The 26,361-nt window shown below is 41.2% G+C and overlaps 1 protein-coding gene across 4 annotated transcripts in view; it reads left to right on the top strand.

Annotated features, from left to right (window-relative positions):
• Positions 1–26,361, top strand: part of VPS13B (vacuolar protein sorting 13 homolog B) — a 787,290-nt gene that overhangs the window by 722,947 nt on the left and 37,982 nt on the right. For all 4 annotated transcript variants that reach the window (XM_069600522.1, XM_069600521.1, XM_069600524.1 and 1 more), the window contains exons 45-54: positions 5,119–5,382; positions 6,058–6,141; positions 6,319–6,494; positions 6,929–7,099; positions 7,773–7,974; positions 9,087–9,275; positions 12,576–12,722; positions 14,694–14,977; positions 18,613–18,740; positions 18,938–19,137. In XM_069600522.1, the coding sequence (XP_069456623.1) occupies positions 5,119–5,382; positions 6,058–6,141; positions 6,319–6,494; positions 6,929–7,099; positions 7,773–7,974; positions 9,087–9,275; positions 12,576–12,722; positions 14,694–14,977; positions 18,613–18,740; positions 18,938–19,137 (1,845 nt within the window). The remainder of the gene's footprint in view (positions 1–5,118; positions 5,383–6,057; positions 6,142–6,318; positions 6,495–6,928; positions 7,100–7,772; positions 7,975–9,086; positions 9,276–12,575; positions 12,723–14,693; positions 14,978–18,612; positions 18,741–18,937; positions 19,138–26,361) is intronic.

The raw sequence follows: 26,361 nt of genomic DNA, 5'->3' as shown, positions 1-26,361 counted from the left end.
CTCTGTCCATGGGGATTCTCCAGGCAAGAATACTGGAGTGGGTTGCCATGCCCTCCTCCAGGGGATCTTCCCAACCCAGGGATCGAACCCAGGTCCTCCCGCATTGCAGGCAGATTCCTTACCATCTGAGTGAAATTGAACTGTAATCACAATTTTCCAACTTGTTTCTTCTTCTAACTTTATGTAATGTTTATTTTCTCCTGTTATTTAAAATTCCTGAAGTTATCCCTTTAATGGTTGCCTAGTCATTTGCCATATGGTATATCGAAACACACCTAGACATTTCCTTGTTGTTGAACATTCAATTAATGTCCAGTTGGTCACTGTAATAGATCCTGCAATAAATATCTTTTGTATAAATATATGGCCACATTTCTGTATCTGTCCTTCAAATAATTGCTATAAAATTTAAATTACATGCCCAAAGGATATGAATGTTTTTGTAATGCTTGATACATATTTCCAAATTAAAAAGATGTACTTTATTTCTTAGACAAAATTCACTGTTTTGACTTACCAGAGTCTTATTGCTACTACGCTAATCTTTTAAATAACTAAATATATATTTTTCCTAAAACATCTGCTAACTTCATGAGTTTTTCAAACTATTAGCATTTTTTAAACCTTAAATATTTAAGAAGGGTTCAAATCAGAACTAAAAAAATTTTCCATGCATAGAGAGTTTAAGGAATTCTTTTAATCACTCTCTCTGTTAATGCCAAATATAGATTTTAAGGCATCTGGTGCCAAATCACATTTCAGGACTTTTCCAAATGTTATTTGTACTGTTAAATGTTAATAATCCTTTTCTGGGTATTGGGGGGAGAATGCCTTTCACACTTTTCTCTGCTTCTACCCATTTGTAATAAATACTCTTTAAAAAAAAAAAAAAAAAGGTCAAGTCTAGCCAAACAGGAGAGGGGTATGTGGAAAGAAATAATGGGAGCGTAAGTAGCCCCACATGGCATTTACCTTTCTGAGAAGAAGTGTCTTCTTCTCCCACATTAACTGGGAAAGTCCATTTTACATTCCCACTATCATGGGAGGCCTTACACACATAACTTATTTTGAGTTTTAACATTTCTTATCACCATCATATGAGACTGTGCTCTATATTGGAGCCATTTTTAAAAACTCAGCAAGCGGGGAAAAGTGAAACTCAAAAACAACCATTCGTTAACCTAAAATTGAAGCAAATGGGAAGTGGTTTATACTGAACCTGGGTATAATGAAGTTCAGCAGACCACCATGGCAACCTCAGACGTAACACTGCATGTATCTGAGTTGTAAAAAAAACTTCCCAGTCAGTGTTTTTCAGCCTTTCTTCTCTTTCTCTCTCTCTCTCCCCACTTCTCTGTCTGTCCTTGTCTATCTGTCTGTCTGTCTCTCTGTCTACCCCCTCTCCCCTCCACACCCCACCCCCCAACACACACAAAGTATTACTTCCTTTTACATTGGATTTTTTTTCCCTATGGTCAGGGTAGATTAACTAACATTCAGATTAGCTCTAGTTAAAGTACAGCAGAGACACAGGATTCTGCAGGCGGCCAGGTTAGGAAGGAAGGTAGGAGCCAAGCTTCCAGAAGAGCGTGGTGGGCTCCTGCCTCCCTCTCGTCTTGGCTTCTTTCCTTCTATCCCATCTGGGCCTGGAAAGTTACAAGAAACCACAGCTGCCTAATTACCACACCTCGTTTGGGGAGGTGAGTGTATGTAGCTCCCTGATGTACCCTAACCGTGTATCATACCTCTGGACAGTGGAGAATTGGCTAAAGCTTGTTGGAACAATGATGTTTAGTTGCCTGTACCCTGCCTTTCCTAGACCCTTCTCATTTCTCCAATTCAATAAAAATTGACCACACATAACATTTCCCAGGAACTTTGTATATTATACAACTACTTATGTACACATATTTGCTTCTGTGTTTTCCATCTCTTAATTGAGGAAAGCTTTATGGCTCTAAAAGTTTTAATGTACATATATGAATATATGTATATATATTTGTATCTTTATACATACACTTTTAATCATGGTTAAGATATCATTTTCCCGTGCATCTGGTACTCTGGAATTATTCTTTTAATATTGCTATTCTTCTTGGCACTGATCTAATAAGAGTTCAGAAACCTGCTAAGTAAAATCATATGTAGAAATCTTCAATACACATCTTTGTGGCTTTGGAAAAAAGGGGAAGTGGTGCGAAACCTGGAAATGTGTACTAAAGAGAAACCCTACATTAAAAAAATTAAGTAGCTGTCTTCAACTGATAAATTAATCTTGAAATTCTAACCATAATTTTCAAAATATCAGCGCTGTGAGTGTTGCCACTTTGAAGGAACGCAGGCATGGCTGCCACTGAACCCTGCGAGGGAGCAGCCATGTAGAGCACAGTTCCAAGGCTCAGCCATTTTGGATTTCCTTTCATCTTAGTGGCCTTTCCTCCCTGGCCACTTTTAAGGATTTTCTTTTTATCAAATTTGAAGCCTATTTAACAGGCTTTTTGGTTGAAAATGAAACTATAAAAACCCACCAAGAGGATCTTTGTCTTTAGACAAAGTGAGTCCCAGATGGTTGCAGAGATTCTGTGGTTTCTGTGAGAGACAGCCAAATTCTCTCCTAAATCTCATGGGGCCCAAAGGTTCTGAAGCAAGAGCACTGAACACACATTGCCAGGCCCGGACACATCCAGAAGAGGAACAGAGTTAACTACTCCCTCAGCGCATCCACATGTTTATTCAAAATTAGGCAATGCTGTGGCATCATAAGGCTTATCATAAGTGTCTAGTAACCCCTACATGTGCTACAGTAAATCTTGTGTGCTGATTTAGGACTCATAGTTCAGTTGACTTGTGTGTGTTTTGTTATTTTGAAAATATTGTTTTAAAAGATTATAATGGCCAGAGTATATAACAGTTGAGCATAGCCTGGTTTTTGCAGACGTGTTCCTACTAAAGAAGATTCTAAGGAATAGACTGTTGGTAAATAAATGTTCAAGAAATTGCTAAACCTCACTATTCAAGTAATGCAAATTGAAGCAACAGTGACTTTAATTTTTGGTCTATCAATCTAGCAGATTTGTCCGGGATAAATAATAGTTCATAAATAATTGTTAATATATTTATAAGTAATAGGTTTTTTTTAATGGTGGTTACAAAGTACTCCTAATGACATAGGAAAATGTATCAATTAGGATGCTTTCACCATGACATTACAAAAATAGGCTTTTTAATCTTCTTAGCAAATTAATGATGCAGATACTATTGTTCCTATTTTAAGGCAGGTTCAGTGTTGAGTAGTTACTGAGGCGCTCAGTACTCTATCTGCTTCTCTGCTGTCCTCTTGAGTTTGCCTTCCTGGCCTCAAGATAGCTGCAAAATCTATATCCTTTCCTAATATCTTCCATGGCAGAAAAAAAGGAGGGTTTTCTCTTCTCAAATTGTCTCCCTTATTATCAAAGAGTAAAATCTTTCCCAGAAACTTTTAGCAGCCTTCCTTTTTGTATTATTTGCCAAAACAGAGCCCCATGTTCACCACTAATCATTGGCAGTGGGGGAATGGAGTTACCAGGATTAGCATGTACCAACTGTGATACAGCCTTTAGGGGTCTTGAGAGGTGTCCACCTTCCCTGAGGACTGGGCTGCTTTTTGAGGCCTAAACCAAATCAGTGATTTTGACAGCAAAAGAAATGGAAAGACTAACAAAGGAAAAGAAGTTATTTGGAATGGAACCACTGGTTTCTGCTATAATACATTATCTCATGATGAGCAACCTTTATTCTCTTTATATTGTTTCTGTTTTCTTAATAGGTAGGTACTGATTTTATGACATACAGACTATCATGGTAGTGATCAACACAGACTCTGGACCAGACAGTCGGGGTAACATCAGGCCAATTATTCAACATCTCTCTGCCTCTGTTTTTTCCTTGTTAATATGAGGACTCTTTATAGCACCTGTTTTATGTAGTTGTTTTGAAAATAAGAGATAATTTGTGAAAATACTTATTAGGTTCTCCAAAAAGGAAAAAAATAGAACAAATAGGGTGTGTCTTTGTGTTTGTGTGTGTACACACACATATACTTGTATGTATGTATATACATACACACATAGAGAAGGGGAAAGGGAGAGTTACTATAAGTTGGCTCACATGATTATGGAGGCTGAGAAGTCCTAAGATTCGCAGTCTGCAGGTTGGAAGACCAGAAGAACTAATGTGTAGTTCCAGTCTGAAAGCCAGCAGGCTAGCATACCAAGAAGAGAGCTGATGTTTCAGTTGTTTCCAAAGGCTGGAATAGACCAGTGTCCAGCTCAAGCATGAGGCAGGAAGAGTTGCTTCCTGACCCAGGCTCTCCGTTCTTTCAGGTCTTCAGCTGCTAGGATGAGGCCCACCAGTTAGGGAGAGCAATCTGCTTTAGAACGTCTACCAATTCAAATATTAATCTCATCTAGAAACACCTTCACACACACACACCCGGCGTAATGTGTGGCCAAAATATCTGTGTACCCATGGCCCATTCAAGTTGACACATAAAATTAGACCTTAGAGCTAGATCATATCCTTAGACTTTAAAATATGGCATATATGTATTACTTATTATATATTTTGTAACCTGGAAAAATATTACAAATAAGGAAAACTGTATCTGAAAGTCCTGTCTTCCTCAACCATGGTGAAAACTCATATTACACAGGGATTTGCTTTCTAAAAGTATTTACTGCATCAGTTTCCAGCAAAAGAGATATTAATATTTCTTAATGCCTGCACTGAATTATATGCTTAACTGGATGAAAAGTTAAATAAGTCTCAGGATTAATGGATAATTCTGTGTGTTTTATAAAGATAAATGCTTCTACACTATAAGAAAAATGTGAATAAGATAAAATATAATTCAGCATATAAGTGAAAAGTTGTTTGTATTATCAGTTTATACAGAGATTTTGTATTGCATAAGAGTGCAATTTATCACACTCTTTATTAAGATATTTGCTTTATTGTGGGTGGTCGGAAACCAAACCTGCAATATCTCCCAAGTTTGCTTTATTTCCAGTTCATGGAGTCTGAATTGATGGAAGTCTTATTGATTGAGCAGTTGATTGATTGTTTTTTGTTTGTTTTTAGATTATCATCTGTGGAAGACAGATCATCTGTAGTTACTTGTCTCAAAGCATAGAGTTAAAAGTGGTTCAGCATTACATTGGTCAAGATGGACAAGCTGTGGTTCGAGAACATTTTGACTGCCTCACAGCCAAACAGAAATTGCCTTCGTACATACTAGAAAACAGTGAACTGACTGAGTTGTGTGTGAAGGCCAAAGGAGATGAAGACTGGTCGAGAGACGTGTGCCTGGAATCCAAGGCCCCTGAGTATAGCGTCGTCATTCAGGTGTGAGAAGTAGCACAATCCAGAACAGAGCAACTTTAAAATTTTAAAGTTCTCATTATGTTCTTCATTCAGTGTAGCACTTAATTTATTAGTAAATGATAGGTACAAAAGAGGGGAGGCCTGAAATAATATGCAAAGACTTTGAATATTACTTCTCAAACTTTTTCCTCCCCATCCCACGACGACACATTTGTATCAGTTCCAGTAGTTCCTGTAGCCAAGACTCTACCCTTCCAGATGGAGATGAGTTATATCTTGAAAAAGATTCTGATGCTCTAGGGCTTTGAAGGGATGGGAGGGAAAAAAGCGTGTCCTCCCCGCTTGAGAAGCTTTATGATGACCTGATACTTTTTTTATCTCTTTCTCAATCTCCACCATCATCACTTCCATTCCCACGAAGCACAAATCTCTCTTTCAGTCTCCCACTCACTTTCAGTCGCTCCACATACAAATCCCTTCATCTTTATGGAAATAATTGGCCCCATTGACTCACTGCACGATCACTTTATGCCATAGTGAAGTCTGTTTTTGCTTAGGTATTCTTTTTTTTTAATGGCTTTTTTAAATAACTTTAAATTTGTTTATCATTCAAACTGATATTATATCTACGCCTTATTTTGATTAATTAGTAAACTGTTCAGTGTTTAATAGAACTCTTTTCTCTCTCATGTGCAGGTGCCATCTTCAAACAGCTCCATTATTTATGTCTGGTGCACAGTTTTGACTTTAGAACCCAGCTCTCAAGTGCAGCAGCGAATGGTGAGTGCTTTCAGATCCTAAAATATGGCATACGACTTTGACCTTTCCTGTTCTGAAATAAATTAAGGTCAGAGTGACCCAGGGAAGAGATTTATTACAAGTTTGTCTCAGCATCAAACAGCTGGAATACTGCAACAAAGCAAATATGAAAGTTGTTCTGTCCTTTTATTTTTATAGATTGTGTTCAGCCCTCTTTTTATCATGAGGAGTCATCTTCCAGACCCCATTATCATACATTTGGAGAAAAGGAGTCTGGGATTGAGTGAAACACAAATTATTCCAGGAAAAGGACAGGAAAAACCACTGCAAAACATAGAACCTGACCTTGTACATCACCTAACATTTCAAGCAAGGTACTGGGAAAATCCTTAACTTTTTCCTCAAATTCAGAAGAAAAGGTACTTTGTCCTGTCAAGGGGGGCAAGAAAGGATAGAGTTTTTTGTGTGATTTCTTATGAGAATGTTATTTTTTAATTGCCTTGCCTAGTGTTCTCCTGTTCTCTTCTGTAGTTGAAGATAAAATTCAGCTGCATTCAAAATGAAAAAGAGGGATGATCAGAAAATCTAATTGACAACATAATTTCTGTAGAGGAACGAGAGAGCTCCACCCAAGCACTGGGGAGGAAAGTCCCAGATCATTCCCCAAACTGTTTCATCATCCCTAAAGCACCAAAAATGGACTTGCTCTCACAAAAAAAAAAAAAACAACAACAACAAAAAACAAAAAAAACACATTGGTTTATAATACATCTGATAATCATTCTTGTTTTTCCTTTCCATTTCCTAGAGAAGAGGATGACCCTTCACACTGTGCTGTTCCCATCTCAACATCCCTCATTAAGCAGATAGCCACTAAGATACACCCCGAAGGCACAGTCACTCAGATACTTGATGAGTTCTACGGGCCAGAGAAGTTCCTTCAACCCACGTGGCCCTATAATAAAAAGGACTCTGACAGGTAAGGTGCTTCCCTGATAGCTCAGTTGGTAAAGAATCTGCCTGCAATGCAGGAGACCCTGGTTTGATTCCTGGGTCAGGAAGATCCCCTGGAGAAGGGATAGGCTAGCCACTCCAGTATTCTTGGGCTTCTCTTGTGGCTCAGCTGGTAAAGAATCTGCCTGCAATGCAGGAGACCTAGGTTCAATCCCTGGGTTGGGAAGATCCCTTGGAGAAGGGAAATGCTACCCACTCCAGTATTCTGGCCTGGAGAATGCCATGAACTGTATAGTCCATGGGGTCACAAAAAAGTCGGACATGACTGAACAACTTTCATTTAAACTTTTCACTTTCTGACTGTTTTTCTATGAACATTTCTCAATATTAAATGAATGAACGTTCACAAAAATGTTAGATTCCCCAGAAAACATTTTAAAAAAGAAAATGTTTGCACCTATCTGTCACATTCTGACCTTTTATCTCCTAGTAGATGTATTCTGTAAATTGCTTCGTTCTTAATCTAGAACATAATTCCATGAAAAGTTTCTTCCTCCTGGATGCAAATTTGGCATTTCATGACTCTGATGTGAAGAGGTACCATAGGAACGTTGTGTGTCTGGAATTCTTAAACACATTTCATGAGTCCTGAAGTCATTATGTTTCATTGAGTCTTTTGGATGTGGTATTTGGCACAGGAATGAGCAACTGAGCCAGTGGGACAGCCCAATGCGAGTGAAGCTGTCAGCCTGGAAGCCATATGTGAGGACCTTATTGATAGAATTGCTACCCTGGGCCCTGCTTATCAATCAGTCCAAGTGGGACCTCTGGCTGTTTGAGGGAGAGAAGATTGTTCTACAGGTTCCTGCTGGCAAAATTATTATCCCTCCTAATTTTCAGGTACTATAACTCTTTTTTTAAACTAGTAGGAATTCTTTTCTTTCAACAACCATCTTTTATTCTGAGGTTACATTTATGTTCTTAACAGACTCAATCAGTTGTGGAAAACTGTCCTCCTAGATGCATATGTAAGGGGTATGGAATGTTCTTTGATATTCAAAGACATCTCAGATGTCTTTTTTTTCCCCACCCATCAGCAGTATTCACGCTTGAGTTATCATTAAATTCGATAACTTGTACTAGTTGCATTCTCATTTCCATTCCTCAGCAGGATGTTTGACAAGTATTAGGACTGCTCTACTCAGGATATGTTAAGAAAATAGAGCTGTATGCTGTGCTAAGCTACCCTCTAGATGTTTTTGTAGTTTTTATAGAAACTCTCATAGATTTGCAAGATGAATAAGAAGATTTCTGAACAGCCTTTTTTGTCAGGCCCCTTTTCCTTTATAAGTGGACTTGCCTGTCCATAATCTTGGATGCCCACCTGTTATTGATAACAACATAGAATCATTACTAACAAGGGGGAAAAAAATCTGGTTGTAAAACAGAACTTCATAGGAAGATTTTATATTTCATCACAAGAGAACTTTCTTGATAAGGCTAGCCCAGTTCCAAGAAAGCATATAAATCTGTAAGAGAATAGGGTACATGGAATTCCTAAATAAAATGTTTTTCTGATATGGAACAATTTGAGAGTCCTTTTCTTTTAGCTCCAGTTTATAAACATCTTTATTCAATTGCATTTTTTCTTTTTAAAAAAAATAATCATATGATGTTACCTTATAGAATCGGAATGTTGACCTGCATGTACCTAATATTGCATATTATTCTTTTATCAAATAAAATGAAACCTTCAGTTTCTAAGCCTTTGGTATTTATAGGGTAGTCCCAGTTTGGGTTGATGTTTTTTCCCTCCTTCCATAAATACAAATTCCACTGTGATTCAAAGAAGGCATTGGGAAGTGAAATAAAAGGTATGTTGCCATTACCAAAAAAAAGTAAAAAGGATGTGGTTGCCTAGGTAGACCTATAGTAGAAAAAATTCCTATGAATTGAGGTAAAAATATCAAAGTTAAGAAAACTGTTTTATAATTGAGGCATTATTTTTCCAGGAAGCTTTTCAAATTGGAATATACTGGGCAAATACGAACACTGTGCACAAGTCAGTCGCCATTAAACTGGCCCACAACCTGACCTCTCCAAAGTGGAAAGATGGAGGCAATGGTGAAGTTGTGTCTTTGGACGAAGAAGGGTTTGTTCATGCTGAAATAAGACTTGGTGCTTTCCCAGGACATCAGAAGGTAGGGTCAAAGCCTCTCAAAGTCTGCTTGGCTCTTGGCTGGGATGGGGAGTAGTAGGGGGTCAGGGTGGAGCTGGGAATAACATGCCATCCCCTCAACTTGTTTAAAATGAGCCTTCCCTTTTCTTTTCTAATCCCTTTTTAGTATTATATGTTCCAAACAGTTTATAATAGTGCAACACATGATTTCTTAGACCTTTCTGTTTTACAGGGTTTCTTTTTTCCTTTCCTTTACCAGTGATAAAAGCTGTGTCACATAATTTATCCAATAACCACTCTATTTCAGAACACTCAGCAGTCACTTGATTTATCGTATGTGGAGGGAAAAAAGAACTTATTCCAAAATATCCACAAATTGTACTTGGCCTCCTCATTTTAGAGCAGGAAGTAGAGTTGCTAACATTCTGGGTTTTGAGTGAAAGGACAGAGGCTCCTGCAAGAAAGGTTATATTCCTGGAAAGGGTATCCTGAGTGAAAGGATGTAGGTTGATCTGATTCTCCCATAGAACCAACGTTTTAAGAGGGAGTTGATTCTTTACATACATATATATATATAAAGATGCTAATGCTGGAAAAGACGGAAGGCAAAAGGTGAAGGGAGTGGTAGAGGATGAGATGGTTAGATAGCATCACTGACTCAATGGACCTGAACTTAAGCAAACTCCGGGAGATAGTAGAGGACAGAGGAGCCTGATGTGCTGCAGTCCATGGAGTCACAAAGAGTCAAAAATGATTTCGTGACTGTACAACAACAATTTATTTATTTTTGGATGTCCTAGGTGTTCGTTGCTGAGCGAGCTTTTCTCTTGTTGCAGCAAGCCGGGGCTGCTCTCTCGTTGTGGTGCAGGGGCTTCTCATTGTGGTGGCTTCTCTTGTTGAGGAGCATGGGTTCTAGGGTGCTCAGGCTTCAGTAGTTGCAGCACATGGCTCAGGAGTTGTGGCTCCCCACCTCTGGAGCACAGGCTTAACAGTTGGGCACAAGCCTAGTTGCTCCGAGGCATGTGGGATCTTCCCAGACCAGAGATCAAACCAGTGTGTCTTCAGACCAGAGATCAAACCAGTGTGTCTTGCATTGGCAGACAGATTCTTTACCACTGAGCCATGAGAAAAGCTCTGGGAGTAGTGTTCTTGAACAGGGATCTGGTACCCATGTTTATGAAGATAAACGCCAAAAAAAGATGCATAAATCAGTTACTTAAATATAAGTGGTATGTGCTTTCAACATGAATCTTTTCTAAGTAGTATATGAAGGCCAGTTAAGCTGAATAATAGACTAACGAATCACATTAAACTACAGCACCGTAGTATACCATCTAGAAATCTCATGCTGTGCTTAATGGTATCTTCGTCATTGTGGCTGTCCCAAGTCAGAAAAAGAAAGGGCACTCCATCAGAGTTGTGTAATTCAGAGTGCTCTTTCTCTGAGGAGAAGTCAGATTTTGACAGGCATCTTTGAAGAGCCTCTTAAAAAAGGTTAGGGTCATTTGGTGACTTCTTAAAAATAAATTTCTCTGATACAAAGAAGTTGATCTTCAGTATTCAAGGCTGGTATCCATTTCCTCAAAGTTGTCTGGGCAACATATGTTTATCCTCTGCCGGCCAAAATTCTGTAACATGGGTGTGAATGGCAAAGGGCTGTAAGCGTGAATCACCCGAACTTGAATAGTTGTAAGTTGAGAACTACCATCAAAACCTGGAAAGTTATGATTCACAGTCAAACACCCAGTACCTCCAGAAGTGGCCACATAAATACAGATAAATGTTTGTGAATGAATGAATGAATGAGCTGTTGGAAAATATATCATTATATCTCTTTTTTCTTCAGTAGTGATTCTCAAGCTTCTTAGTCTTTAGATCCCTTTATACTCTTAAAAATACTGAGGACCCCCAAAACACTTTTGTTTGTGTGGATTATATCTATTTGATTTTTGTCAAATTAGAAATTAAAATATAAAAAATTTTAAGCATGAGAATTCACAAATATTTCTTTAGCCATAAGAATGATGGCATCATCCTATGATGACATATCTGTGATGATGTCATAGAACCTCTGGAAAACTCCACTGTATGCTTATGTGAAACAGTGAAAAAGACAAATGGCATCTTAGTATTATTTTTAAATTAGTTTTGACCTTGGGGCCTCCTGAAAGGTCAAAGACCACAGCCCGAAGTGTTCCCAGACCATACTTGGAGAACGTTACCACTTACTAGATGGATATCTTTAGGCAAGGAATGTCTTCTCTGAGCATCGGTTCCTCATACAATGTGGTGGGACAGTGAGATGAGACACACAGTGGCTAAGGGCAGCACCAGGGAACCAGTCTACATGGCTTCTAATTCCACCCCCTAGACCCTCTTTATCTTTGTGACCTAGGGCAAGTTGCTTACCTTTGTGTCTCATTCTTTCTCTTATGTAAAATGAGAATAATAGTAGCTACCCCATAGAGGTGTAGTAAGGATTCTGTGAGTTAATATGCATAAAATACTTTAAAAAGGAGCACAAGAATGCAGTATATAAGGGGTATTGTTACTGTTTGCTTCATCGTTGTCCTCATCATTAAAGTGCTCAGAACTCCCCTTGGCCCTTGTACACATTCAGTGAGTTAGATGCTACCATGGGCGTGAGACGGAATACTGGACTGAGTGCTTTAGTGGCATCTGACTAGTGGCATCTGTTTATGTGTAAGTGCTTTTTATAAATAAATATTTTGTAAGGAGATAGGTTAAATAACTCGAAAACAAGTCTCTGTCACTCTTAAGGCAGAGGTAACCAGCGTGCTAAAGCACCCTATTGAAGAGTAGTGATCCCTTCCAGTGACCAAGACAATTTTGAGACTGAAAGGGAACTCTACTAAATACTCTGGAACAAAAGATAAAATTGATACTATCCTGGGCAAACCAGTAGATAAAATGACCTTTTAAAAATATTATTATCATGATAGTGTGTACCATCGAGATGTCTAGACAGTACTTCATACATAGTTAAATGTGATTCCTTACTCTATTATTTTAACTGGCGTCCATATACTACTTAGAAAAGACTCATGTTGAAAAGCACATACCACTTATATTTAGTTAAATAACTGATTTAAGTATGTTTTTTGCATTTATCTTCATAAACATGGGTACCAGATCCGTGTAATTCACTCTGAATTGCACTACTCTGATGAAATACCCCTTCTTTTTCTGACTTGGGACAGCCAAAATGATGAGGTGGCCACATAAATATATATTTAAAAAAAGAAGTTTTTATATACCATATGATAGTTAAAGAATTACTCTTTGCTCAATTGTTCTGCAGTTGTGCCAGTTCTGCATTTCCTCCATGGTACAGCAAGGCATACAGATTATTCAGATTGAAGATAAGACTACAATAATCAATAACACACCATATCAGATATTTTATAAGCCACAATTAACTGCCACCAAACCCCACTCTGGAAAGGAGGTAAGCCATGAATTTGTTTAATCTATAAGTTTTCTTAAATCAGTAATGGTAAGGATCAACTTTTTTTTTAACCCAGAACAGAGCAAAATCTAACACCAAATATAGGTGAAGGATTCATTTCTTTGTACTTTCATTAAAACCATGGTGTCATGATGAGCGCTTCCAAGGTCATTAACAAGGAGACAGGCTCCCAAGCAGCAGATCCGGACGCCCTGGCGGCTACAGGCTGCCAGCACATCTGCCAGCGCTCCTAACGCCCTGGCGGGAAGCTGGCCTCAGGGCTGGCTGCGAGGCTGCAGAAAAGAACATCTGCCTCGCAGAGAAGCCGTGTGTGCAGAAGGCTTAGCCCCAACAGAGCCCCAGATCTGGGAGCACTGAGCTCTGTCCAGGAGGAGAGGAAATGTGAAAATGTACCAGCTCATTTATGTTAACATCTCTGTGGCAGAATATGCAGAAAATGAATCCAAGAAGGATTGTTTTTTCTTTTTACTCTATGCTTTATACAGTTCAGATGAACAGTTTTATTTAAGAGAGTAGGAGATATTTTAAAAGGATTTACAAACAGAATATGCTAAGTGGTATGCTATTTATTGTTTTATGCTGTTGAAACCGTCACGCAGAAAAGTATTATTTTTCTTTACTTTCATCCTCATTTATTGTTAGCCCGTACTTGCAGCTCCTAAAAATTACATTAGAACAATACACTAGGATGAAAGTCTAACTCTTCTAAGCCTGCAGTGCATTATAGGATTTATAAAAATGGCAGATTAATAGAATTTCATCTTGGTTCATTGAAGTATTGATTTAAAATACATAGGTGACCAGAAGCCCCATGTTGGGAAATAGAGGTCAACAGTAATTGCATGGTAGGTGAGGATTTGAGGAAAAAAACCAGCGTGTGCCCTGAAAATTTTCCCAGTTCTCCCCACCCTAGGGGCTTCCCAAAGCACTGGGTCAGCGCCCTCCAGACTGGCACTGCCTCCTCTGAAAAGCGGCATAATTTTGCATTCCTTGCAGGGTCTGGGTGAAGGTTCAGTGAGATAATCTGAGGAAAAAAAGTCCAGGCACTCAGTAAAAGAGAGTTGCCGGCAGCCATCTCCACACCAGCATCCCAGTGGGCTCCTCGTGAGAAGGGGAGGGCCCTCATCCTCTCTGCAGCTGAGGGGCCCCCATTTTTCAGCCCTGACTCAGCTTCGGGCAGGTGTGGGAATTGTTTGAGACAGGGTCATCCCTCCCCTCTCAGGGAGACGGTCTGGAACAATGGGAGACACAGCAGAGAGGAAAGGAGGCGGCCTGGCTTCCGGCCAGGCTCTGCCACATACTTCACACACTCGCTCTGTGATGCCACACGCCATCATCTGCTCTCTGGGAAGCAGCTTCCTCAGCTGTGAACAGGGAGCTTCAGATAAATTATCCCTCCAGGTCCTCTTTAAGTCCTAAGTCCTGAGACTCTCTCATGTGCCAGAAAGCATGTGGAACTCCAGCTGAGGGCGGGAGGTCAGGGTCTCCTACTCCTTCAGGATGAGCCTTCGGAAACATCTGTCTTCCAAGCTCCCGGTTTCCCTTTGTTCATCTTACTCCGATCGCTTCTGCCCACGGTCCCCCCGGGGTGCCACCCTTTCAGTCCAGCCATACCCTCTCCACAATGACTCCCTTCCCAACACACAGCATTTCTGCCCCGTGGCATCGCTTTTTTGCAGTACCTGGGGGAGATGGAAAACTTGGCACCCCCACCCCTTCAGATCACATCAGCTTTATCATTTTCCTTATGCCTAGAGAAGCAGACTCTGCTCTTGCTGAATTGTCTCATTCGGGCTTCCTCATGGGAACAGGATATCTAATATTCCCATGTTCCCCGCCGCTCCTGAGAATATGTGTCATGGTTTCTTAGAAGCAGTGCTTTGGAGAAGCTTAGCTTCTGTGTCGGACTGTGTAACTGTGCTCTCTCCGCCTTGTCTTGTCTTTCTTCAGTATTTTCGCGTTCCAGACAGTGCTACTTTCAGCATTTGCCCGGGGGGCGAGCAGCCTGCTGTGAGATCCAGCTCCCTTCCTTGCTGGGACCTAATGCCCGACCTCGGCCAGTCCGCGCTGGACGCATCCCTGCTGCAGAAGCAGGTCTTGCTGGCCTTCTCTCCCACCACCGTCGCCGACAGCTCCCAGTGCTGGAGCCTGCCAGCTCTAGTTAGACAGGAGTTTCCCAGACAGAGCGTGGCAGTGCCCTTGGGGAACTACAGGGAAAATGGATTCTGTACCAGGTATTTTACATTTCTGTGAATGCTCTTCTTTGCTTCATCCATGTGCTGGGAGAGACAGGAGAATAGTGGGCAGTGCTCACCACATATAAACTTAACTTTTGCTTTTATTTTTCATGGCTTCTGTGTTTTGCATACAACTGGACAAATGTGAGGATCACACATGGGTTGTCCCAGTGAACTACGGATGAGATTTTTCCCTTATGTGGCTTTTATTAGGGGGAAATGGTGTTTGTACCATAGAGTAGCCATAGTCTATCATAATGAAAAGATTCCCTTCTCCTATGGCTTCCTAGCCTCTGTCAGGTGATAAGAAATAAGGGGTAAAATATGAGAGAGTCAAGCTGGAAAACCTTTTTCTTTTCCCGTATTTTACTTCTGTTTCAAAATGGAATTTTTCTCAAGTCATTAAGAGAGATAACTTAGATAAACACAAGTCACAGAAGACTCTGTTCTGTGGTTGTTCCTGCACGCAAGTTACTCCAATTACCAATTACCAATTATGCAAATAACAACCACAGAATCAAGCCAGAGACATGTAATGGTTCGTTCATACTGGACTTTTATTTTGTGGTTGTTTGGCATGCAGTACATCCTTTCTGTAGCTGTCGGGAATAGCTTACTTATGGTATATATAAAAAAGTACAAAAGAAAGCGTATTGTAACCTTATGAGAGGTACCTTTTTTGTGATTATGAATTTATAGACTAAGATTTTAGCCGTCTTAACTTTGATGTATATAGAGATTTCTAGTAGTAATATTTTAAAAGATAACTTCCTAACTCAAGTTGTCCTTAATAGTTAAGGCCCTGTTCCCTACACACATCCCTTCTTTCACAACATTCACAAGCATCCATGATTTTATAATCACTTTCCATCCCCAACTCAAGAGGAGTGATTGTCCTTGTATCCTGATTGGAGAAGTACGGTAAGTTGTTGTTGTTACTAAAACAAGTTTATTGTTATCAAAGGGGAAAGAGGGGTGGGGAGGGATAAATGAGGAGGCCAGGGTTAACATATACACTTCTGTATATAAAACAGTCAACAAGAACCTACTGTATAGCATAGGGAATTATGCTCAGTACCCTGTAATAACATATTAGGGAAAAGAATATATGTATTAAAAGAATATATATAACTGAATCACTGAGCTGTATACTTACACAGTATTATAAATCAATTTTAAAAAGTGTTTTCTAAGAGTTATTTTTAGATAATCGTAGATTCACATGCAGTTATAGGAAGTAATTCAGAGAGGTCCCCTGGATCCCTTACTCAGTTCCCCCAGTTGAAACATCTTACAAAACATCTTACAAACCTAGTATCACATCTAGGATGTTGGTGTTGATACAGTTAGTGTATACAGCATTTCCAGGGTAAGTTTCAGGAAGTATTTTGAAAGCAATGTGAACCTATGTATGGAAAACAAACTTATTTTTAAAACTAAAACACAAAATTTATAATAAACACTTAGAATTTATGTTTAAAATTCTAAGATGTTGTTAATTTAATGTAAATGTTTATTGTAATGTACATGTAAATAACTATTGAGCTAGTTATTAGATTGAAAGTGACAAGTGAAAGCATTAGTCACTCAGTCATGTCTTACCCTTTGCGACCCCATGGACTGTTGCCTGCCAGGCTCCTCTGTCCATGCAATTTTCCAGGCAAGAATACTGAAGTGGGTTGTCATTTCCTTCTCCAGGGAATCTTCCTGACCCAGGGATTGAACCTGGGTCTCCTGCATTACAGGCAGATTCTTTACCGTCTGAGCTACTATGGAAGTCCAGTTATGATATTCATTCATTCATTCAGTCACTCAGTCATGTCCAACTCTTTGCGACCCCATGAATCGCAGCACGCTGGGCCTCCCTGTCCATCATTAACTCCCGGAGTTCACTCAGACTCACGTCCATAGAGTCACTGATGCCATCCAGCCATCTCATCCTCTGTCGTCCCCTTCTCCTCCTGCCCCCAATCCCTCCCACCATCCGAGTCTTTACCAGTGAGTCAAATCTTCGCATGGGGTGGCCAAAGTACTGGAGTTTCAGCTTTAGCATCATTCCTTCCAAAGAAATCCCAGGGCTGATCTCCTTCAGAATGGACTGGTTGGATCTCCTTGCAGTCCAAGGGACTCTCAAGAGTCTTCTCCAACACCACAGTTCAAAAGCATCACTTCTTCGGTGCTCAGCTTTCATCACAGTCCAACTCTCACATCCATACATGACCACTGGAAAAACCATAGCCTTGACTAGACGGACCTTTGTTGACAAAGTAATGTCTCTGCTTTTGAATATGCTGTCTAGGTTGGTCATAACTTTTCTTCCAAGGAGTAAGCGTCTTTTAATTTCATGGCTGCAAAAGTACCATATTTTAGTCCTGACCGCAGCTCTCTTGGTTATCAATAAGACATTCTCTGTGGTCAGCTTGCCTGGCTCTTCCAGAATTAGGCTGGGAGAAGATCCGAAGACTATACTGTGAAAGTGTTTCTTCTCCTCTCCTCAATCCTACAGTGTACATATGATGGTGTTATTAATGTGATTTTCCCAAATCAACAGTTCACCTTGGCATTTCAGACAAATGCAATCTTTGGGAAGAACTCACACTGGCGAACAGAATAGATAGTGAATGAGAAACTCTTTAGTGTGTTACTGACCGCTTATAATCAGTGTAAACTGAGGGCCACATTTGGCAAATAATCTGATTTCTTTGATTAATTTGAACAACCAGTCCATGTAATTTAAACTTCAGAGAGATATTTTTTCCTGATTTGATAGGAAATGTTTTTTGATAGTCTCTCAGTCTAAATTGGAGCCTTTTCTCTGTCCATTGCAGAGAGCAGCCTATGCCCACACAGCAGTTTCTCTGAGGCCAAATAGAAAATACAGCTTTGCTCTTGATAGCCAAAATGGAGATCCTATAAAGTATGGTGATTTGTGAAAATTGACAGCAAACATACTGAACCTGCCTACCTTGAGAATTAAAAATAGCAAGTACACAGATTCTCCAGTCATCCTTCTAGAAACACATCGGCTCCTCCTTTACCAAAACTTACCAAGCACTTTTGAGGAGGAAGGCACCCCATCTCTAGAGATTAAGACACATGTATGTAGACGGAAAAAGAACGGAAGGAAAAGCTAGCACAAGGCTATCTGTGATTCTCTCTGAGTACTACAAGTTATGGGTTTCTTTTTAATTTTATTTTATGTTTGTAATTCTTTTTACATTGGAGCATGGTTGATTAACAGTGTTATGTTAGTTTCGGGTATATAGCAAAGTGATTCAGTTATACATATACATGTAGCTATTCTTTCTCAAATTCTTTTCCCTTTTAGGTTGTTTATGGAACATTGAGCAGAGTTCCCTGTGCTATACAGTAGTTTACATATTTTTTGAATATTTTATGATAAAAAATGTTACTGCTGTCAGAAAAAAAGATTAGTAAACCTATCATTAGTGTCTGGCAGGTAATAGAGGAGCGGATGGCCTCCATTGTCTGGAAAACATGTTCTCTGATGTGTAAGAGGGAGGGTGTTACAGAGGTTCTGAATATTGCAAATCTAAATAAATATGTACCAGGAGAAAAATCATGCATTTTTTTCTAAGCTATTTCTGTTATTTGATCTGATTCTATTCTAGGGCAATAGCACTAACGTATCAAGAACACCTTGGAGTGACTTATTTAACCCTCTCAGAAGACCCTAGTCCTCGAATAATTTTCCACAACAGATGTCCAGTGACAATACTTATAAAGGAAAATACTAAAGGTATATGTTATAGTATTGAATTTAAATAATATAAAACCTATATTCTGTCTGGAGGTTTTTGACTTAGTATTTGCCTGTGATCCTTAAGTAAAAGTGAACTTATTTGAGAAGTTTCTCTTGCCACATTACATTTAATATCCCCAAGTCTTTGTCTTCAAGGCCTAAGTCTGAATGTGCCTTTTTTTTTTTAATTTTAGATATTCCAAAGTTTGAGATTTATTGCAGAAAAATTCCTCCTGAGTGCTCAATTCATCATGAGCTGTATCATCAGATTTCCAGTTATCCAGACTGCAAGACCAGAGACCTCCTTCCTAGCCTCCTTTTGAGAGTGGAATTGCTGGAGGAAATGACAGCCGAGTGGAGTGACCCCATCGACATCAACAATCAGGGGACACAGGTCAGCGACCCACACGTCCTGCCAAAGCCTGGAGAAAAGGTCCCTTTTTTAAGGTTTTGGTGATTGTCTGCTTCTAAACACTGACTGTCTTGTCTCTGTGTGAGGGCACATGTGTACCTACGTTTACACTCTCATGGGCTATAAATTCTCAAACACAAGTATGTATCCCCAAAGTACGCTGCTGCTGCTCAGTCACGTCAGGCGTGCCCAACCTCTTGGTGGCTGCATGGAAGGTAGCCCATCAGGCCCCTCTGTCCACGGGATTCTCCAGGCAAGAATACTGGAATGGGTTGCCGTGCCCTCCTCCAGGGAATCTTCCCAACCCAAGAATCCAACCTGCATCTCTTAGGCCTCCTGCATTGGCAGGCGGGTTCTTTACCACTAGCACCGCATGGGAAGTACATCCCCAAAGTATACTATACAACTATGTATGAAAGGGGAACACTTGGTTAAACAGGCCCATCTTGGGTCTAAACCCAGGTAAAAAATGAAATAGAAGTGTTAATCTTCTTTATGTAAAAGGTAATCCAGCTGTCCAGATTTTAAGACAATCATAATATCAACCCTGGATTCATTACCTCATTTGAAAATATACTAATTTTGAAATATACATATTATTCCTAGCAGTACATGAAACTTTGCAAATGTAAGTACAGTTTTAAAACCCTGAACAGATCAGATGTTCTGATTTGTCCCTGTCTTGCTCAAGATGTTAGAGATAATATTTTTGTTGAAAATTGCTCAGGGGCCTAGAATTCCCTTTCTGCTCTACTTAAAATTTACCATTTTTCAGTACAATTCAGTGGCAATAAATAGATTCACAGTGTTGTAAAACCATAACCCCCATCCATTTCCAGAAATGTTTCATCATCCTGAGCCGATACTATAAACCTGTAACTCCTCAATCCCCCCTCTCCCCAGCCCACAGTAACCTCTCCTGTGCTTTCTCACCCTACCTACTGCAGGCATCTCATGTAAGGAGAAGCACACAACACTCATCCTTTTGCATCTGGCCTGTTTCCCTTAGCATGATATCGTCAAGATTCACCCATGTTGTAGCATGTGTCAGAACATCTTTCCCTTTTATGGCTGAATAATACTGTACTGTACTTTTTAAAAGTCCCTTCACATCTGTTAGTTCATTTGATCTTCACAACTAGCTTATGAAGTAGGTCCTATTGTAATGGTAATAAAACACATATTAAAATTAAAAATGTGTTTACAGTAATAATAATGGTTATCCCTTAATAAGCACTTACAGTATGCCAGGCATTGTGCTAAGCACTTTATATTCATTCTTCTCTAACCTGTGCAACAGACAAGATAGGGACTGTCATGTCCATGTTACAGAACTGAAAACTTAAAATCTCCGAAGAAACATGGTCTAATTCCCACATGTTACGAGGGAAGGGATGAGGATTTTATCCAGACATACCTGACTCCACGGCATGTGCTCTGAACTGCTGTGCTGTGAATGCTACTTCCTTACCTGAAGTTCCTTAACTCCCCTACTTTCCCAGTCCTGCTGGCACATTTTTCTCATCTCTCAAGAGGTTCTCTCCCTACACCCCTGTGAAGTCCCTACCCATCCCAGGACCCTCTACATACTCATATAACATTTTTAACATTTAATCACATTTACTTCTGTAAATGATTTCCTACCAAGTCAAGATTCCTGGCAGTCAGACCTCTGCCTTATTCATGCACAGCCTATGGCAGAATGCCTGCCAACACAGTGAGATCTGAAGACATATCAAATGAATCAATGAATGAAAGAGAAGATGAGGCTACCAAGAGAGGTCTTGTCAAGGAGGAGAAGAGGGTGCCAGGCCTGACTTTGGGAACCTCTGCCATGTGAGTTGATGTAGGAGCAGAAGGAGCTGGAGAGTGGCCGGAGGAGGGGCTGGGCAGGGCGGAGACAGGAAGCCCCTGAGAGAGAGAGAGGTTGCAGGATGGAAGATGGAGGGCAGCGGGCAAGTGAGATCACATCAGCAGTTACAGTCCAGAGGGAGTGCAAGGACAGCGGAGAACAAACAAATGAGATCCCTGGAGAGGAAGCCTTTTATATGCTTCAGGAGAGGAGTCAGTGGAGGAGATGTGAGAACATGTGCAAGGAATCGCCAGAGAGACAGGTTCAAAGCACGGGGAATATAATTCTCCTTGAACAGGAGGGCCACGCCCTCTTCTCTGATGGTAGGAAAGAGGTGGGGATGGGCACAGAGGTAGGTAGAGATCTCTGGAGGGGGAGCGGAGTGAAGTGATACCCAGTGGCCCTAAGTTTATCAGGGAATGTAGAGCACAACATCTGCTGAGAGAGAGAGGGAAAGGGTGGGGGCCTGGGGAGAGTGTGGCTGGGGAAACAGTGAAGGACATGGCCGTGGGCAGGTGCAGGAGGGGCCCCGCTCACCTGGGAGAGCTGCACTTGTGGTGCCCCAAACTGCGGAGGGGTGTGATGTCCACCCCGCAGCACTCAGGTGATGACCAGGGAAAATCCACAGGGGTGGCACGACCTCTGGAGACATTCCCAGTCTCCGTCCATTACAGAATAAGCATCACCAGCTTCTCGAAGGCCCCTGAACTGCCCTGCATCCGTGCGAAGGTGTCTGAAGCCTTGCTTATGTGTGTGTAGGGAATGCTTTACAATAGGCAATCTGCCTGCCAAACCTTATTTTGGGAGTTCCCATTCACTCTAAATTTCCTCAAACCTTTGTAGTCAGGGATACTTCAAAGCTGAGAGGAGGTACTCTTTCCAACACCCATATCACCCCCGGTCCGAGGACCCAGCAGAATTTCGTGTTCCCATTAATCTTGGAGGAGCTGTAAGCCATATGTCCTGCAGACCGTGGCTCACTTCCTATTCTGGAGGAAGATTCGTTTCAGACCCTTGCTGACGTCTCCCTGGGAACACACCAGGGTGTATAAATCACTCGGGGAGGGGGGTGTGGGGAGCCGTGTCCTCTGATGAAAGGAAGCAGCCCTTCTGTAGGAGGAAGCTTGTCTTCCAGGAGCCTTGCCTCAGCCCTGGGTGTTGGGCTCATGATGTGGATTTCAAAGCTGACCTAACAAAAGCAGAATTAAAGCCCCCAAAAGTCTCCATTATGCCCCAGAGAAGAAAACTCCTCTAGCTTTTGTCCATCACAGAGATGCCCCCTCTGTGCCTCCCCGGTTTTGTAAATCAGACCATGTCATGTATAATTTTGAGGTGGAATATGAGAGGAAATGTGCAGAGAATAACTTTATAGTTACACAAAGAAGTGTTCTGTGGATCAAGAGTTACTGAGAAGACCTAAGAATTCTGATGGGTGTGGGTTTTCTGGGGCTGTGTCCCTGGCTCACACCTGGGTGGGGACAGAGGCCCCGCAGTGACAGCTGGGGCTCTTATCCATAATGACAGTGCGGGAAGCCTGACAACAGGGGAGGAAAATAAGAAAAGTGTTAGTCACTCACCAACTCTTTTGTGACCCCATGGACTGTAGCCCGCCAGGCTCCTCTGTCCGTGGACTTCTTTAGGCAAGAATACTGGAATGAGTAGCCATTCCCTTCTCCAGGGGATCTTTTTGACCCAGGGATCGAACCTGGGTCTCCTGCATTGCAGTCAGATTCTTTACTGTCTCAGCCACTATGTTGATCATTTTAAGTCATAATTTTGATCCTGTGAGGGAAATACTTTAGAATCCTGTCATAGTGTACGGGCTTTCAATTGCTGACAGTCCAAAACCTTATTCTTGTCAAAGCTAGACAACATTCTTTTGAAAAATTCAAGACAGATAAGGTATACGGAAAACACAGTATTTACCATTTAACTAATATAAACACAGTGAAGTATGCTTCCGTCGTCCAGTCAACAAATACTTACTGAGTTTCTAATATGTGCCACTTGTTATATTATAACCTGGAGCTCGGATTACATAAAATACAGTGAACAAAAATGGAACATGGCCCTGTCCCTCAAGGAGATTTCCTGTGGAGGAGGTAGATGATAAGCAATCCCAGGTGGTTGTGCTGTTATGAACTCTGATCACAGTTTTGAAGGAGAGGCGGGTACAGGTGTGCTGTGATACAGTGGACGATTAATAGTTTGAGAGGCTGTGTCCCTGTGTACAGAGAAGGCAATGGCACCCCACTCCAGTACTCTTGCCTGGAAAATCCCATGGACGGAGGAGCCTGGTAGGCAGCAGCCCATGGGGTTGCTAAGAGTCGGGCACGACTGAGCGACTTCATTTTCACTTTTCACTTTCATGCATTGGAGAAGGAAATGGCAACCCACTCCAGTGTTCTTGCCTGGAGAATCCCAGGGATGGGGAGCCTGGTAGGCTGCTGTCTCTGGGGTCGCACAGAGCCTGACACGACTGAAGCGACTTAGCAGCAGCAGCAGCAGTCCCTGCGTATGAGCCCTGAAGCGGAACAGGCAATAACTAGACAAGAGAATGGGAGACTTTCTCAGCAGACTGAGCAGGTTCAAAGTTTTGGTGCTCAGAGAGGGAGCTCAGAGGGATGGCTTCCAGCGATCTAAATGCCAGTGTGGCCAGAGGAGGAAAGGGGGCCCAGGGAGGAGGCTAGTGAGGCGGTTCAAGGCCCAACCTGGCAGGATCCTGTAGCTCCAACAAGGATTTGGGTTTTTAAGAACCACAGGAAGTGATTGAATTGTCTATAAAAAGCAATTTCTGAGCCAAAGAACAATAGTTTAAACCCCAAAAGGCTGGTTAAAATTATCCCTTTGCAGGTAAATTCTTCAAAGATCCAGTAAATTCTCATGATCTTTGAGTCTTAACAGAAGTGTTTAGTGGGGCCAGCATCATCACTGTTTTCTTCTCCGATAAACTCTGGACCTTTACAAAGTGCTTTCCCCTCCAGACTTTAGTCTTCCATCCATTTATCCAGCAAACTCTTACTGAGGACCTATCTAGGGCCAAACCCTGTGCTCTGAATGTGTTTAATTCCCACGTTCAAGGCACCTGGGGTAACTAAATTAATGCAGTCAAGTGTAGTAAATCCTAAGATAGAGCCTTTGATCACTGCAAAAGCTCTAAGGTAGTCAGGGCAGTAATTTTGATGTTTATGTTACTGATGAGAGGATTCAGGCTTAAAGAGTAATCTGCTAGGTGGTTTATAATTAAGCAGCATCAGGCTGAAACCTGGGTCTGCTCACATGTGGCCTAGTCATTTTTGCTCTACCAAGCTAGGGTCACTGTCTGTCCTTTGGAGTCCAGCCCTGTCTACAAACATTGCCAACTGAAAGTCAGTGAAAGCACAGGTGAGAAGAGGTTTTCTAATTCCCGCTTTTACCTAGAGCAAGAACCCCTTCTGTGGCATCCCACCCTAGAAAACTACCCGTGTCATTGTTGGTCAGTTGCTCAGTCATGTCCGACTCTTTGTGACCCCGTGGACTGCAGCACGCCTGGCTTCTCTGTCCTTCACCATCTCTTGGAGTTTGCTCAAATTCATGTCCACTGAGTCGATGATGCCATCCAACCACCTCATTCTCCAACCATCTCATCTTGTCCTCTTCTCTTGCCTTCAGTCTTTCCCAGCATCAGGATCTTTTCCCAAAGAGTCAGCTCTTTGCATCAGGTAACCAAAGTATTGGAGCTTCAGCTTCAGCATCAGTTGTTCCAGTGAATATTCAGAGTTGATTTCACAGTCATGGCTTATTCCAGCAATGATTATGAGAAAGTCTTGGCTTGTGTCAAGCTACACTCTGTCCCATCCATTTACCCACCCTTGTTTAACCCCCTGAGGCATCACAGAGTATTTACTTCCCCTTTAATACAGCAACACTGCAATTATTTGAAGGCAGCTTCAGCATCTTCTCTAACTGTTCCCTTATCCAGGCCAAATATTTCTGGTTCCTTGAATCATTCCTTCAGTAAATGTGATTTCCAGACCCATCACCACAGTTACCCTGGTCTGAACGCACTAGTGTGTTATGTTCCTTTTTAAAAGTCTGGCAGCCAGAATTACACATACTATTCCAAATGTGGTCTAACCAGCTATTACCTCCCTATGCTTCCATTAATAAAGTAGAAGATTGAGTTAGCTTTTTATTAATGAGTTCAGACTGTTTGTTATTATTGAACTTGTGGTCAACCACATCCTCCAGGTCTTTATCATACGACTTGCTGTACAGTTGACTTTTTGAACCCAGTGACAGGACTTTACATTTATCCCCAATAAATTAAATCTTGTTGCTATTGGCCTAGTCTACTTGTTGAAATCACTTTTTAAAAATTGTGATGCTGTCATCCACCCTATTAAGTATCCCTAGTAGCTTTAGGTCATCTGTAGATGTGGTGAACCTGCATTCTATGTGTTCATCCAAGTTATTAATAAATATGTTGAACGGGACAAGTCCACGGTCTACGTGCTGTGGTGAATCACGAGACACTTCCTTAATGCGTGGGTTCAGCCAGCCAGTAACACTCTAGACTGTACTTTCATCTAGCCCATATTTCTTCAATAAGAAAATGCATCTATAAAAGCACTTTTAAACTATACTGTGTAAGATATTTCTTATCTTGCTTACAAGAATATCATGAGACACTTTGGTAAATGCCCTGATGAGCCAGGACTCAAATGTGTGATCAGCCCATTTGGTGCTGATCAGACAGGAGGTAACGCTGAGCACTAATGCTCAAAGAGCATGTGATCATCTTCAGAGACTTCATTAGCCTCCAGCCCCAACTTTTTACATAGAGAAGTGGTTGTCGATGCAAGGGACTATCTGACTTATAAAATGTGTGGGGCAGATGTTTTGGCTTCTTGCTTACTTCCGTCACCTTCCCCATCCCCCCTGCATTATCAGGGCCAGAAGAGATATCAGCAGATTGGCATCCACTTCTGACATCTGCCAAGTATCCTGGTCAAGAGTCTTCTATGTGTTTACAGTTTGTTCTAGTTGAATCACTATTTCTTCCAAAGGTACTTGGTAGAAAGGATATCTCTAAAGTATTTTTTAGTAATAGAGAAAGAAATCAAACCAGTCAATCTTAAAGGAAATCAACCCTGAATACTCATTGGAAGGACTGATGCTGAAGCTCCAATACTTTGACCACGTGATGCGAAGTGCTGACCCACTGGAAAAGACCCTGATGCTGAGAAAGATTGAAAGCAAAAAGAAAGGAGGGCAATAGAGGATGAGATGGTTGGGTAGCATTACTGACTCAGTGGACCTGAACTTGGTCAAACTCCGGGAGATAGTGAGGGATGGGGAGGCCTGGTATGCTA

This window comes from Ovis canadensis, chromosome 9, assembly GCF_042477335.2.
Source record: "Ovis canadensis isolate MfBH-ARS-UI-01 breed Bighorn chromosome 9, ARS-UI_OviCan_v2, whole genome shotgun sequence".
NCBI lineage: Eukaryota > Metazoa > Chordata > Mammalia > Artiodactyla > Bovidae > Ovis > Ovis canadensis.
Note: the sequence above shows the minus strand (reverse complement) of the source record. Positions and strands in the feature narration are given on the sequence as shown.